Source organism: Mus pahari, chromosome 17 (assembly GCF_900095145.1).
Source record: "Mus pahari chromosome 17, PAHARI_EIJ_v1.1, whole genome shotgun sequence".
NCBI lineage: Eukaryota > Metazoa > Chordata > Mammalia > Rodentia > Muridae > Mus > Mus pahari.
This window is the reverse complement of record NC_034606.1, coordinates 47,604,839-47,621,405: the sequence shown is the minus strand read 5'-3', so window position 1 is coordinate 47,621,405 and position 16,567 is coordinate 47,604,839. Positions and strand designations below refer to the sequence as shown.

The 16,567-nt window shown below is 46.0% G+C and overlaps 1 protein-coding gene across 1 annotated transcript; it reads left to right on the top strand.

Moving 5' to 3' along the window:
* The first annotated feature begins 4,414 nt into the window (after positions 1-4,414).
* On the top strand, positions 4,415-8,995 carry LOC110334832 (cytochrome P450 2D11-like). Its single transcript, XM_021216799.1, is given in 11 exon segments — positions 4,415-4,603; positions 5,841-6,012; positions 6,284-6,436; positions 6,527-6,687; positions 7,322-7,473; positions 7,475-7,490; positions 7,670-7,811; positions 8,008-8,195; positions 8,579-8,720; positions 8,815-8,958; positions 8,961-8,995. Coding segments are annotated over 11 exon segments (1,494 nt in total).
* The last annotated feature ends 7,572 nt before the right edge of the window (positions 8,996-16,567 follow it).

Genomic DNA, 16,567 nt, shown 5'->3' with positions numbered 1-16,567 from the left:
ACAGACTAGCCACTGAGGGCTTCTGTCTGTCCCGAAGCTGTGTAGCTTCTGCGGTCCACACTCTTGCTAGTGCAGGCTGGCATCCAGGAGACATGAGGGAACACTTTCTGCCCCATGTTGGTGGAAATTAGCACCCACGGGTCCCACGGGGTTCAAGACCTCCGCTCTACTGGAGACGAGGCCGTCTGTACATAGCCCATTGCCCACACAACTCCATTTGTTTCTTCCTCTGATAACCCCCTGTATACGTTTTTGAGGGGCAGTGGGTTGGACTCAGGGTTTGGAGCACGCCAATCACACCATTAAACTTTGGAGGGATAGCAGGTGGGGTAGTTAATGGCTTATTTACTTGTTGTTGTAGTTTCCATATTGTTTCCATTTGCCTCAACTTGTCCTATTTCCTTTCCATTTTGACCCTCTAGGTTTTTTTTGTTGTTGTTGGTTTGTTTTGGTTTTTTGCTTTTTTTTTTTTTTCAGAACATTGTTCCAAATTTCCACATGCTTGTCATCTGTTCATTTTACTACCGAAATGTCAGTTTAGAGCCTCTTTCCAATGCAGCAGGAAAATTCTTGCTTATGACTTTTTCAGATCCAGGGTCTCTCTCTGTAGCCCAGGCTGGCCTGCAACTCCCTATGTACAACAGGCTGGCCTTAAACTCAGAGACCCATCTCCCGCTGTGTCTGCCACCATGGCACCACCAGATCCATAGCCACCACCACAGGAACTGCTGAGCGCCCTCCACTGACATTGACTCCCTTCGGGGCTCCATAATTTGATTGTTCTTTTTGTTAAAGGAATTATTGATTCATTTTATGTATTAGGCGTGAGTACACTGTAGCTGTCTTCAGACACAACAGAAGAGGTCATCAGATTCCATTGCAGATGGTTGCTGCAAATTGAACTCAGGACCTCTAGAAAGATAGACAGTGTTCTAAACCACTGAGCCATCCCTCCAACCACTATTTGATTGTTCAAATCCACTGCAATTTTCAGAATCCCTATAGTCTCCCCAACACAGACACCTTTGCCAATATTTCCTCCTTTATGTCTGCCATCGTATCTTCTTCTACCTACACTGTACACAGCACCTTGGTCTCCATATCCTGGTGTACCATTACCTAGCACCTCTCCTGCTATAATCAGGAAATCACCACAGTCTCATCTACTGCTATGTGCAGGACACCACCATGACCTCCTTTTCTAAGATCCCACCAACACCACAATCACCCAGACAACCTTCAGATGTTCCTCCAGAGCTCGTCAGATGGACAAATCTCCCTGCCTGAAGTCCACATGATCCCACAGAATGTGTCCCTTGTTTACAAAGGGTCTGTTCACCCCACAGTTATGCCCTTTGACTGTGGTATTTCTCATCAATTTGACCAAATGTAGCACAACTGTTGCAAGTTACAACAACAAATAACTCTCCTTTCCCAGTCAGTCTTCTACACTGTCCACTGTCTCAGTCTTACCAAACTATAGTATCCTAGCATCTCCTATAGCTCTATCCACAAACAGTTTCTTTACTGTTCAGTGAGCAGCACGTTCCAGAGATTCCTGTGCAGGGGTAGCACTCAATGGTTCTAGTACATGTCCTTCAGCTTCGTGTGGTCAACCATGAGTCCTGGCATCCACCTCAACTCAACAGGAAGTCACAAGACCAAACCCCATGGATGCCTTGTTGGGAAGGTCTCTCATTACCCAACCATGTCTCAAAATGTTCTCTCTTACTCAGAAGAGGAGCTTTAAGGATCTAAAAACCAATGTAACACTGCTTCAGTTGTGTATGGTTGGGATCATGGCCCTACAATTGAAGAGGGACACTTGTCTCTTCCTGGTCAGTCTCAGTCTGGGACCTGATGTTCCAATGCTGTACTTTTCATCCATTTTCTTTCATTTCTTGTAACTATTTTCTCATTGATTATTTTGGAGGTTCAGTAAAAATATTTACAATGCCTCCATTTAGTTACCTATCAAATGTGCAGCTCAAACAAGTTCTGTGACTTGAGTTTCCATAGGTACCCACCCATGCTGATAGACCACAGTTGCATTTTGGCCTCATACCATGAGGGGTAGAGTAACTATCCAGGACTGAACCAACCCTAGGCAACCTCAGCCATCCTTTGCCCAAACTAAACTTTCTCAAGGCTGCCTTCAAGAATCACAACCACCCAATGAGCCATATCCCACAACCCATGATGCTTAGGGAAAGAAGGAAGACCTGGAAGTGACCTTGAAACTCAATGCTGGTCCTCATTTCAACAAAATGAGGCAGATCAAAGGCAGTAAAGAGAACAAACAGTGCACAGGACAGAGTTCAGGAGAAATCTGTCCAGGTTGCATCTGACCTCTTCCAGTAGAGTCCAAAGGACAGCAATCAAGGATCTGTTGACCTGTGTGCAGAAAAATGGCAAACCTGGGAGCACCGCTTGATGGCCAAGGACTCAATCCCAGCGTCCTGTTGTGGACATGGCACACCTGTGCTGCTGACATGACTATGTAGACCCTGTCCACCTAAAGTCACATGATCCAGTCAGACCACAGTTGTTCACATGGCTGAGAGGACATGGACAGAGGATGAAGGGAAGGGCACACATGGTAAGCAGAGCATATAGCCCTCTCCCAAGAGTCAGACATAGAGAGGAAACCCATTACAACATAAAGTGAGTGATGTTCCTCACCTCTCTGTGCACTTCCCTCATGAGGGCTCACTTACCTGATGCAGAGAAATCCAGCCTGAGTCAGCCCATCCCCCAAAGGGGCCAGCACCCAGTTAGCACCACTGCTTCTCTTAGATAATGGCATGGATGACACAGACAGGTAGAAATGAAGGCTGAATTTGTTGTCCCAGCCCTGACATGCAGGTTGAAGCATCAGGCATCAAAAGTCACCCTGGAAGGGTCCTGGAGCAAACCAGAAGAAACCCAGCAACCTGAATCTGACAGTGACTTCAGCAGGTTGCCTCCCGAATCCCCTTTCTGACCATGACCTACGATGTTGTCCTGCCTCCCATGCTGGTGTCCTTTCAGGCCAACTTGGAGGTTGAGAAAGACACTTGTCTCTGTTCCAAACTATGGTGCCATTCGAGGGAACTGGGTTGGGCAAGGCCAAGGAGAATGGACAGGAAGAGGAGAAACGGACTTAGAGGCTTCAAGCCAGAAATAAGCATGGAGTCACCAACAGGATCCAGTGACACACAGGTGGCCATTGCAGGGGTGGCATCCGCATCAGAGCAGAGGAGACCCGTGTCTAGTCCTTGATGTGGGGCTGCACGGTGTGTCTCCGTTAACTCATGTCTCCCTTCTGCCACACTGAAGCTGTAGTAGAAAGAGTCTGCCTGGAATCCAGAGAGACTTCTGAACCTTTGATCTTCAGAGGTCTGGATTCCCAGAAAGGACAGGGACTGAGTATCTGCGGACCCTGGTGTATGGGGACCTGCTATGTGTCATGTGTCCAGCAGTGTCCAGCACACAAAGACCATTTATTACAAGGCTCAGGAGTCATCTTTCTGTTTTCCTCATGGCTGTTCACCCTGATCATAGGCCTCTGGCATGAGGAAGGAAACTGTCTTACCTACCTCCATGTGGAAGACTGTTCCCAGGTAAGATTGATCCACCAAGAAACAAAGGGTGAATAAGAGACAGAGGCCAGCATGTGACGTGTCCCTGTACCAACTGAGTGGCCCTCAAGATTCTCAGATCATTTCTAATTTTCCACAGACTGGGTCTGAGAAATCTCGTGTTGTATGTCTTGCTGCCTGATCAACTGGATGACCACAGACCTCTACTGAAGATGGCGATGCTCCAGCTGCCTTCCCACCAATAACTTTCACTTTACTGTAGGGGCTCTATATGCCTTTGCACTACTCACACACAGGGTTTACAGCTCCCTTCCTGACTACACTTCTTTTGCATATAGGGGCTCCAGCGTTGTTCCCTCAACTGCAGGAAACAGCCTCCCACTGCTCAAACATGCACAGAAGTCATTCACAGGATGGCAGTCAAGCCCCACATCCTGCCAACAAAGTACTCCATGAAGATCTAGGTCTCATTCCTCTCGGAGGCAATGTCTTCAAGACCTCAAAGATTTGCATGGGTAGCATACCAGATGAATTTGCTGCACACAATGATCAGATCATCCATCTTGAAGCTGGAGTCCACTAGACAGCTGCCTACCATGTTCAGCCCAGCAGAATCAGCATGCTATGCTCCTGGAAGGAACTGAACATCAATGAGTACTCCCTACCCCGGGCCAAACAAAACACAGGGTTGGGGCTGCACACAGAGGACAAAGAGCAACCCTGGCACGTCCTTATAAAGTGGCAGGATCCAAGCTTGTGGCTGTCTGATCCTAGGTGTTGCATTGAGTGTTGTTCATTGGCCTCTGGGAAGCCTGGGCAGCAGTGGGACAGTCATGGAGCTGCTGACTGGGACTGGCCTGTGGCCTGTGGCTATATTAACAGTCATCCTCATATTACTGGTGGACCTGATGCACCGGCGCCAGCGCTGGACTTCTCGCTATCCACCAGGCCCTATGCCATGGCCTGTGCTGGGTAACCTGTTGCAGGTGGACCTAGATAACGTGCCATACAGCTTGTACAAGGTGAGTGACTTAGTGGTGGATGGCAGCTGAGGTAATGGTGTCTGCAGCAGTACATATTAGGGCTTAGGCCACAGGTCAGACAGGGATCTAGACCTCCAGGAGGGGACAGGCTTAGAAATGTTTTGGTAGCAGCCACTGGGAATTCCTAGACCAAAATTTTGGAAGACAAATCCCAGGAGGTGAAGCAGGATATGGCAGCAGGATTTAGTCAGTTTGGGCAGGGCAGCAGCCATAGAGGACAAAAGTCTGTTATGGTCCTGTCAAAAACAAGGTCTTGGCCTGCTCTGACGTTTACCAAAAATGTCATTTAGGACACTGAGTGGAGAGAGGGGCTGTGGCTGCCTGAATCTCTTGCCGCTGTGTGGTCGCTGGCCTCACTGCCAGTGTTAAGGAACCAGAGTCTCTTCATGAATGTTGACATGCTAAAGAACCCAGGACAGTTTTCTGGCTCTAGCAAGGTCACCACTGGGTGTCACATCTACTGTGATTCCTTTGCTGAACTTAAAAGATAAGACACCACAGTGGTAGGCAGCCTCATGCCTGGGATGGAGCTCAGTGAAGAGCGTTTTCCCAGGATATATGAGGAGCAAGGTTCAATAACAAGCAAGACACACATTAATGTACATGTACACACACACATATGGACACACATACACATATGCACACACACACTCACATTCACATAAACAAACAAGCATGGGTAGCCATACACAAATATTCACATAAACACCCAGAAACTGCCTGTGCATACTCACACTTTCACAATTGTACTGACTGGTTTGTGGGGCAACTTGACACAAGGACACAAGCTGGAGTTATGTCAGAAAAGGAGCTTCCTTAAGAAAATTCCTCCATGAGATCCAGCGGTAAGGCATTTTATCAATTAGTGATGAAGCAGGGAGGGCACATCATGGGCAGTGTCATCCCTGGGCTGGTAATCTTTGGGTCTATAAGAAAGCAAACTGAGCAAGCTAGGGGAAGCAAGATGGTAAGTAATATCCCTCCATGGCCTCCTGCTTCCTGACCTACTTGAGTTCTGGTTCTCCTGTTCCTTGGTGATGAACGGCAACATAGAAGTGTAAGCAGAATAAACCCTTTCCTCTTCAACTTGCTTCTTGGTCATGATGTTGATCCAGGAATGGAAACCCTGACTAAGACAACAATGTTGGGAGAGTAAGCCTTGTTCTATGATGTGTGGGCACCTCCATTTTCTATGTTTCCTGGCCCTCTACTTCAGCTTCAAAACCGCTATGGTGACGTGTTCAGCCTACAGATGGCCTGGAAGCCCATGGTTGTGATCAACGGAATGAAGGCAATGAAGGAAGTGCTGCTGACCTGTGGAGAGGACACTGCTGACCGCCCTTCAGTGCCCATCTTTGAGCACCTGGGTTTGAAGCATGGATCCCAAGGTAAAGGGCACTGTGGAGGGTGGGGATGGGTTCAGACATGTGGCAAGGAGCAGAGGAAGCACAGGTTATGAGTGTGGGTGGGAATGTGGTCAAGCAATTCACAGAAGAGTCGCTGAAATCCAGGATGACTACCCAGAAGGCATGCGCCGGATTGTGGTAGCAAGGTTTTGAGAGGCTCACAGCCAGGACAGAACCCAGAGGAGAAGAGAATTGAGGAGAGCAGGAGACAGCACAGCTGGGCGTCCTTGGTTACACACAGATGTGTCTGCAGGTGTGATTCTTGCACACTACGGGCCCGAGTGGTGAGAGCAGAGGCGATTCTCTGTGTCCACCCTGCGCAACTTTGGCCTGGGCAAGAAATCTCTGGAGGAGTGGGTGACCAAGGAGGCCGGCCACCTCTGTGATGCCTTCACTGCCCGGGCTGGTGGGTGATGGGTGAGGGATATAGTTGGGCACCGGGAGACAGAGGCAGTCCATTGACTTGCTTGCTTCTCCACTCCATCTCCACTCCCAGGACAGTCAATCAATCCCAACACCATGCTGAACAATGCTGTGTGCAATGTGATTGCATCTCTCATTTTTGCCCGTCGTTTTGAATATGAAGACCCTTACCTCATCAGGATGCTGAAAGTACTGGATGAATGTTTCACTGAAATCTCTGGCTTCATTCCTGGGGTAGGAGGTTCAGGGCAGCCTACAGAGACACTTCTGTGCAGTCCGTCTTCCCTGAGGGAAACTATGTGCCAAGGCTGTGGGAGAGAACTTCCGGGGGTCAACCACAGGAGGATATGCCTGTTGACAATTGTTCGAGGACATGTAGGGAGAATTAGACCAAGATCAGGATTTCCAGAAAGGGAGAGAACCTGGGTCTTATGTTTGCATTGAAGACACAAAGCCTGTGGTTATCGTTTCGGTAGAATATTCCTCTGTTCACCTGGGGCTGAGAAAGCCTTTAAGTGTCACTTGCAAATTTAACAGCTGAAGAGGAAGCAGGGGACAGGTGGGGACAAACAAGCTCTGGGTCCATTGTGAAGGAGGCTAGCAAATGGGCCTCGTCTAGGTGGATACCGAGCATCAATAACACCAAGGAGCCAGGCAAATGGTGAGTGGGTAAGGAGCTCGCCAAGCAAGCCAGCCAACCCCAGTTTGATGTCTGAGACTCATGTGGGATAGAGACAATTGACTCCACACACTGTCCTATCACTTGCTTCCAAACACTATGGCTCATAAGCATCATACATGATCATGATTCACTAATAATACATTTTATGAAGAGGAACCTCTGAGACTTCCTCTATGTCTCTCGCAGGTTCTTAATGCGTTTCCGATATTCCTGCGAATCCCAGGACTGTCTGAGAAGGTCTTCCAAGGTCAGAAGTCCTTCATGGCCTTACTGGATAACCTGTTGACTGAGAATAGGACCACCTGGGACCCTAACCAGCCACCCCGAAATTTGACTGATGGCAGAGATAGAGAAGGTGAATGGCAGCTCCAAGAGATGTGGCCAGGGACTGTGGAATGAACTCTGTGATCTGTGAGGTCAGATGTGTAGGGTTTTGTGTATCACCAAGTAACAGCACCTAGACTGTCCTGGGAACAATGGGAGGCCATGCAGTACTTCCTCTCCCTACTGAGCCCATCCTTTTTTGTGGCCCAGGCCAAGGGAAAACCTGAGAGCAGCTTCAATGATGAGAACCTGCGCATGGTGGTAGGTGACCTGTTGACTGCAGGCATGGTGACCACCTCAACCACACTGTCCTGGGCCCTGCTGCTCATGATCCTGCATCCAGATGTGCAGTGTGAGCCTGGTGGGGCTAGGAGGGAGGTAGAGGCATACTTCCCAGTGACTTGAGATGCTTGTAACACCCGGTGCGAACTCAAGCCAGACTCCAGTGCCGCCCACTGCTCTTTCTCACATGGACTCAGCCCTTACCATGGTTGTAAATCAGGGATGTCCCCTGTGACTGTTTCACTGAGGGGATGCTGTCCCTCCAGGTAGAGTCCAACAAGAAATCGATGAGGTCATAGGGCAGGTGAGGCATCCAGAGATGGCAGACCAGGCCCACATGCCCTACACCAATGCTGTCATTCATGAGGTGCAGCGCTTTGGGGACATTGCTCCACTGAATTTGCCACGCATCACAAGCCGTGACATTGAAGTGCAAGACTTCCTCATACCCAAGGTAGGCCTGGGCCTGTTACTACTTCATCAAGATCACTATCACACAAGGACAGGAGGGACCAACACCACCATGTCCTATTCCTAACATGCTCACAAGAAGCAGGTTCATGGAGGCTGCAGCCTTTGAAAGTCCTCAAGAAAGAGAAATGTCAAAACACATGGCCAAAGGGCACTTTATGGAGCATTGCACACAGGGATGGATGCTGGGAAGGTCAACCAACGGTTGACCATTGCAGGGCCCTGCAAGGTGCTCAGAGGCATGGGGGATGAGGTTGAATGAGAGAATCCAGTGTGTGCAGGAAAGAAGATATGCCTGTGGTCCTGGTGACCATTATCTAGGCAGCCCCACCCCAGTTCATGTTCAAACTATGTGCCTTGTGCCAGGGGACGACCCTCATCCTCAACATGTCCTCCGTGCTGAAGGATGAGACTGTCTGGGAGAAGCCCCTCCACTTCTATCCTGAACACTTCCTGGATGCCCAGGGCCACTTTGTGAAGCATGAGGCCTTCATGACATTCTCAGCAGGTGCCTGGGGGATGCCTGGCTTCCCTTCCTCTTCCCAGAATGCTTTGAATTGTAAAGCCAGGCCCTGGCTCACTGAACCCTCTCCCACCCACAGGTCTCAGAGCATGCCAGGGAGAGACCCTGGCCCGCATGGAGCTCTTCCTCTTCTTCACCTGCCTCCTGCAGCGCTTTAGCTTCTCAGTGCCCGATGGACAGCCCAGGCCTAGTAACCAAGGTGTCTTGCCTTTTCCAGTTGCCCCTCCCCCTACCAGCTCTCTGCTGTGATGCGTGAGTAAAGACACTAATTCCAGACATGCTCTGCAGGGCAGGCTGAGCCATGCAAAATAAACCAGACTTGTGGTTGCTTCTGTTTTCTCCTTCAACCCCAGCCCTCTCTTGCTGGGTTCTCAGACAACAGTCTCCAACCAACCTTCCCACCTGCCTCATCTCTCCTCAAGGGCCAACTTGGCTGCTGTGATGAAAGGATGTTCTGAGCCTGGACCACTGGTACAGGGCTGCAGTGTCAGCACTTGGAGCCCAAATCAGGAGGATCATGTGTGTGGTGCTATCCTGGGATAAACAGCAAGGCCAAGGTCAGCCTGGGCTATGCAACCAGGAGATCCTTTCTGGTCAAACTAAAGCAGAGCTATGAAGAGATGCACAAAGAAGACAGCAAGGAGGGAGGGAGGAGGAAGAAAGAGAACAAAACTGTAGGCTGTGTTCAACAGTGACTTCCGACCCCGTCTCACCCACTGAGATTCATCGGTGGTCTCTGAGACAGGTGTAGCAGGATGCCACTAAGAATCAGTACTGCTCCTGTCTGAAGACATGCCATTGTGGTCTTCAACACCTTGTGTTGTCATGAGTGACTGGAAATTCTCCCAGGGACAGGACAGCTGCTGTCCTCACACTGTTGACCACACAGGAATGACAGAGAATTCAAGGAGCAGGAGGTAAAGTGACAGGGGAGCTCAGGGAGTCTGGCACACTCCCAGTTGTCTGTCAGACATGTCAGAGGGTGGGATTCCCAGTCAGCAGTGTGACTCTGGCTGAGGGCATTGCACACAGGGAGCCTCAAGGAGCCTCACTGTCCAGGGGCTTGGCGGGTGCCAAAGAGATAGAACACCCACGTGGCTGACCAGTCTCCACACACTCCGAGTCACACTCAGGTAACCAGGGACCACTTGCCTAAATCCCTGTTGCTGGTGTAAGTGATGCCACATGGCCCTCAGCCCCAGCTGTATGGAGACACTGCTGTCAGCATGTCCCATGCTCTCAGTCAAGGTCTCACAGCCTGACAGGACTCAAGCACTTACCTTGGACTGTGCAGGGCAGAACTCCCCAAGCTGAGGTGGCTTTTCAGCGCTGGCCACATTCCTTTCCATACCAGGCAGATGGATGAGTTTGTTTGAGCATCTTTTTTGTTTTATTTTGGTCTGGCATCACTAATATTCACCAGCATTACCATCTTATTTCTCTTGGCATTGGGGACTGATCCCAAGGCCTTCTGCTCAGGCATCGAGCTCCAGTGAGCCACTCCCAGATCATCTTCTTTTACAGCTCAGTGCTGCAAGTCATTCCAAGTATGCAGCCACTACAACAACTGCTCCTCCGATCAGTTCATCTGGTAAATGGTGCTCTGCACCCCAGGACAGTAGCTCCCCTTTCTCTACTCTTCACTACTCCAGCAGACATTCTGCCTTCTGTTTCTGTGACTAGATAGAGGGCAATCATGCACTATCTTTCTGTGACTGACTTAAGCCTTCAAGGCTCCTTCATGTTCAGCTGACGTCACACTATCACACTAACTTTTTGTTTTGTTTTGATTTTTTTTTTTTTGAGACAGGGTTTCTCTGTGTAGCCCTAGCTGTCCTGAAACTCACTCTGTAGACCAGGCTGGCCTCGAACTCATAAATCTGCCTGCCTCTGCCTCCCAAGTGCTGGGATTAAAGGCATGCGCCACCACTGCCCGGCTATCACTTTATAGTCGAACTGTAGGAATGAATGCTGCTCACCCAGAACACACTGGTCTTTCTCTTTCAATTACAGTAGATAATCATGAAATATCTGAGAAAAGGGGTCCCCATTCGAAGAACTTTCATGGAAGTATCTTGTTTCTTTTTTTTTTTTTTTCAAATTTTATTTATTATATATAAGTACACTGTAGCTGTCTTCAGAGGTGCCAGAAGAGGGCGTCAGATCTCATTACGGGTGGTTGTGAGCCACCATGTGGTTGCTGGGATTTGAACTCAGGACCTTTGGAAGAGCAGTCAGTGCTCTTAACCACTGAGCCCCGTATCCTGTTTCTTACAACTCTCATTTGTTGTTGCTATTAATCTCTTGATGCCCCTGATTTATAAAATAAACATCATAGTGTGTATATAATTTTTTAAAGCTTATAGAGGCCGGGGAGATTGTTCAGAAGTTAAGCATTCTTACTGTTCTTCCAGAAGCCCCAAGTTACATCTTATACATACACTGGAGACACAAAGGCAAATGTAGCTCCAGGGGAGTCCAAAATCCTCTGGCCTCACAGGGTACTAGGCACCCATACAAATGTCACATATACACACTTGCACATGCACACATAAATTAAACTTAGTAAATCTTTTTTTAAAAAATCAATCTTTATTTTTATGATTTGTTTCTCGGGTTATTTTAAGCATCCCCTGGGGGTCGCAAAATGAAGGTCATATTTTGTGTTCTTTTTTTTCTTCTTCTTCTTCTTCTTCTTCTTCTTCTTCTTCTTCTTCTTCTTCTTCTTCTTCTTCTTCTATCGACTCATCTGTCATTGGATTCTTGAGTTTCCTCCTCCTTCAGTATGAACAATGCTGGTGTGATCATGGGTTTATAATTACCTCTTTGGGCATCCTTAAACTCCTGTGTGTGCATGTGTATGCCTCTGTGTGTGTGTGTGTGTGTGTGTGTGTGTGTGCACATGCACACATATGTGTTTGGTGTATCCATGTCTGTAGATGTTTATTTGTGGAAGTTCACGTATATATTTGCTCATAGGGACCAGAAGTCCATGTCAGGTGTCTTCCTCTATCTTACCTGTGTTCCTGTGTGGACATACCATATAGGTTCAACCTGGCACCTCTGACCATCAAGTGGTCAAAGACCCACAGCCCTGAGTGACTAGTGAAGGTATGCTCTTAGCCAATTGAAACAAAAATCCTAATAAATAAAAGTAACATCTTTGAACCTGGCTCAAGCACACTAAACAAGTGCTTTCCTGTGAACTCCATGTAGGCTTGGCATTAGACACCCTACATTGGTACAGGTGTTAGCCAAAAAGCTCCCTCCCTCCCTCACTGGTCTACATCTAGTTTTTCCCTAATTTTAATTTTTGCTGTGATAATGTTTGGATTGAAGTCAGTTGCATCCTAGGGAGGTTCTCTACATCTGAGCCACATCCCTAGCCTTTAGTGTGTGGCTCTTTCCGGTAAGGGTGTATTTGGTTTTGCATGTTGTCTTGTTTTTATTCTCCTCACCCCGCCCTTCAAATGGTTGACTAACAAGCCTGTGTGGGTAGATCAAACAACAGGAAAAGAAGGGATCGATACTTTGTTTCGAAAAGCTGACAGAGAGTTTTGTTGAAGCTGATGTTACCTACATGGTTTTTAGCAGCAGGATTTTTTTCTTCTCTCTCTCTCTCTCTCTCTCTCTCTCTCTCTCTCTCTCTCTCCTCATTTTTTTTGTTTTTGGCTATTCTGTTTATAAACACTGTCTAAGCAATTGGAATATGCAGGCAGAATTAGAGAAAAGACTGAGTAAAATAGAGAAGCTAGGGCAAAGAAAGGAAGAATATCAAGAAAAGGGAGAGCAAATAGGTTCATCCCCAATGTGAGTCTGAAAGAGAGAGTTTTCACCAGGTAGAAAGAGGGGAAGGAACTGTGTCAAAGGGCAACCAAGAAATGAAAAAGCAGAAGGATAGTCAGATGAGACAGCTTTTTTAAGGAAACAGGGTTAAACCTACAGCACCTTTGGAGAACAGGCAGTCCTTGGTCAGAAAAATCACCAACAGCATTCCCAGTACTTATCCAGCATATGCTTGCTAGTGAGGATAATACACATGGTTATGATGAAGGAGGATGGTGTCCTATAGAAATGAAGGACCTAAAGCAGTTAAAGAGGCAATGATGTCTTACAGGATGCACTCACCCTATGTGAAACACTCTAAATAATTGGGCTACTCAAAATAGAATTATTCCCCAAGACTGGAGGGGATTGGTAACAGCTTTATTAGAAGCCGGCTTTGAATTGCAGTGGTTGTCATGGTAAAGAGAACAAGCCAGGAGTTTGGAATAGCACGATAGAGCAAGGGGAATTTATGTAGTGATGGACCAGTTGATAGGTGAAGGTTATTATGCTGATATACAAGAACAGGTCCAATTTGAAGATGCAATCATAGAACAATATCATTTATCAGCTTTAAGAGCTTGGTACAAAGTTGAGGAGCCAGGAAAGAAATCCACATCATTTACAAAAATTATACAAGGCTTTGGAGAAGCCTTCACTGATTTTTTACAAAGATTTATCTCAGCAGTAAATAAGACCATATTAGACCCTAATGCAAGATAGGTGTTGATAGTGACCCTAGCACTTGAAAATGCAAATGCAGAATGTAAAAAAGTCATAAGACCACTGAAGGCATGGGCACTGCCCATAGATCAATGGATAAAGAATATGAATGATATTGGTTCTAACGTATAACATGCTAATATAGGTCAAGTTATGGCTAGAAGTCTTTGACATCAAAAGGCCTAGTGCTTTAATTGTGGGAAATTTGAAACAAAATTGTGAACAAGGCATCTCTAAGGGCAATGGTATTTCAAAATATAAATCAGAAAGAAGGTCTGGGCTTCTAGGAGTGTGCAGACGAATGCATGTACATTCAATGTCTTCATGAACCCATGTGTCCATGTCTAAAGGCAATGCTGCTCTAGGCTTGGCTATAGTTTAACATCTTATACTATCCCCAAAAGTTATATGTTATAAAATGTCTACTGGAGTTTATGGTCCTTTCCCCTCAGGGATAGTAGCAATGGTCTTGGGAAAGAGCAGTTTGACTTCCCAAGGATTTATTGCACATCCAGGAATTATATATGAAGATTTCAAAAGATAAATTAAAATACTTGCTTATGTTGAGAGAGAGAGAGAGAGATGTAATTTAACACAAGTGTTAGAATTGCTCAGCTGTTACTGTTTACTGTTTCCTTATAACAAAGGCATAGCTGCTCTAGTAGAAAGACCAGTAAACACTGGAAAGCATATGTTCTGGAAAACAATTCTTAATGATCAGAGGCCAAAATTAAAGTTACAAGTAAATAATACAATGACACTGACATAGAAGGTTTGGTGGATACAGGAGCTAATGTAACTATCATTTTAAGAAAAAAACCCTTAGAATTCAGAATGGATACTTCAAAAGATTTACACCCAGTTTCTAGGAACCAGAAAGTTATCTCAGATAAAACAAAGTATGCAATGTCTTCAATGTGTGGAACTAGCTCTTTAAGCCCTCACCTTTCTTACTCTCTAGCCCTCCTTCTCTCTCTCTCTCCCTTCCCCCGACTCTCCATGTGGCCATGGCCGGCCTCTCTCTTTCTACCTTCTCTCCTTTATCCTTGCCTTTCTACAATAAAGCTCTAAAACCATTTTTAAAATGTGTGGAACTAGAAGGCCAATAAGAAAGTTAAGGCCTTAAGTGGCTGACATGCCCATAAATTATGAGGACAAGATCTATTTCAGCAGTGGGAAACTGAGAATAATATGCCCTCAATACCAGAGACAATCCCTAAAATAAGGGATGAGATGAAAGATGCTTCAGTGGAAGGTATTTAAAAATGTGATCCAGAACAATCCCAGACTGTGCCGCCACTTGTCCAAAATCTGGATGCAACAGGGATTGAGTTTCCATATTTATAGGGGGTAAGGGGGACAGCTCAAATTATACCAACAGCCTACCTGTAAAATGGTTGACTGACAAGCTTGTGTGTGTAGAACAGTGTCCCTTAACTAAAGAAAAAAATTAGAGGTACTTGAGCAGTTGGTACAAGAACAGCTGGAGGCTCAACGCATAGAAGAGTCTACCAGCCCATGGGACTTCCCCCATATTTGTTATTTAAAAAAAAAAAAGTAATCAGGGAAATGGAGGGTATTAACAGATTTGAAAGTGGTGAATATAGTAATCCAACCAATGGGTCCATTACAGCCTGGTATTCCTTTACCTTCTTTACCACCTAAGGCATGTCCTATGATAATAATTGGTTTAAGACTGCTTTTTTACTATCTCCTTGCAAGAGCAGGATAACGAAAATTTTTTCTTCACAGTGCCTACCTGCACAACCTATAAAAAGATATCAGTGGAAAGTTCTTCCTCAAGGACTAATAGTCCAACTTTATGTCAATATTTTGTGCAACAACAGCTAGAAATAATTCATAGTCAATTTCCTCAATCTGTTATTTACCACTACATGGATGATGTTTTATTGGCTGACTTGGCCTCAGATACCTTAGAGGAAATGTTTGGTGAAACAAAAAGAATTTTATCTTGTTGGAATTTGCAGATTGCTTCTGTAAAAATACAGAGAGGAGATTCTATCCATTATCTAGGTTATGAAATAAATCAACAAAAAGTCAGCCGCAAAAAGTACAGATCAGAAGAGATCAGCTGCAAACTCAATGATTTTCAAAAATCGATGGGAGATGTTAATTGGATACAGTCCACCATTGGATTAACTAATCATAAGTCATTTGTTTCAAACATTACAAGGAGATTCGGATTTAGACAGTCGATGAACGTTAACAAAGGAAGAAGAGAAAGGGTTACCTTTAATAGAAAAGAGACTCCAATATGCATATTTGGATTGCATAGATCCCAAACTGGACTATATTTTAGTTATTTGGCTTCTACTCATTCTCCTAGTGGGCTCATTATGCAAAGGGAAGATGGTATTTTAGAAGAATGGATCTTCTAGCATACAAAGTAGCTGTTAAAAATAAAAGAAAAAGAATTAAAGAACAAAAAGAAGCATTTACAAAAAGCTACATTTGGCACCTAATGTGGCAGACTGTTTGAAGGAAAAAGAAACAATGGAAGACATGTGGCCACCACTGTAGCTAGGCAGAATGGGAGACTTGATTTCAAGTACAATAGAGCAGAGAGAAAGGAGCTAGAGAGAGTTGTAGGAGGGAGAAAGAGTATTAGGATTGGGGTGTAGGAAGAAGTGAGGTCCAGGAAGCAGAAGAGTAGAGTCAGAGAAGACAGCTGATGCAGGAAGGAAGAAGACTGAGCAGGACTAGAGAGGAGAAGAGATTTTTGAAGAAAACAGGAGACAGTTGAAAGGGAATTGGGCTGGCAGACTGAGAAGACAGTTGGTGACAGTTGAGCCAGGAGAAGCTGGGCTGAGCCAGAGAACATATTGTGAGGAGACAGATAAAAGAACTCACAAAGTATTGATAAGAATATAAAGGGAAAAAATAGGAAGCAAAAAGCAACATTTACAAATCGACGCTGCAGTCCCCTGTGGTGTCTGCTTCAGCTTCTGCCATGACTGTCCTGTGATGGACCGACTTAGAAGTCTAAGCTCAAACCAACCCTTCCCTCCCCCCCAGTCACTGTTGATCCAAGTGTTCATGTCAGCGATACATCACCTCTTCTGTTTCTTTTTTATTTCTGCGTCCCTTTCCTCTTCCCCTCCCCCACCCTTGCCCTTCTCATGTAAGTGGTATCTTAGTGTTCCTCTTTGACCCTCTCATCTCTGAACATTTTATTTGATTCCCATTATTTACTTTGGGGATTAAATCAACATCTTTTAAAACTCATTGTTAGGGTGTGTACATGGAGTTGGGGGGAGATGTCA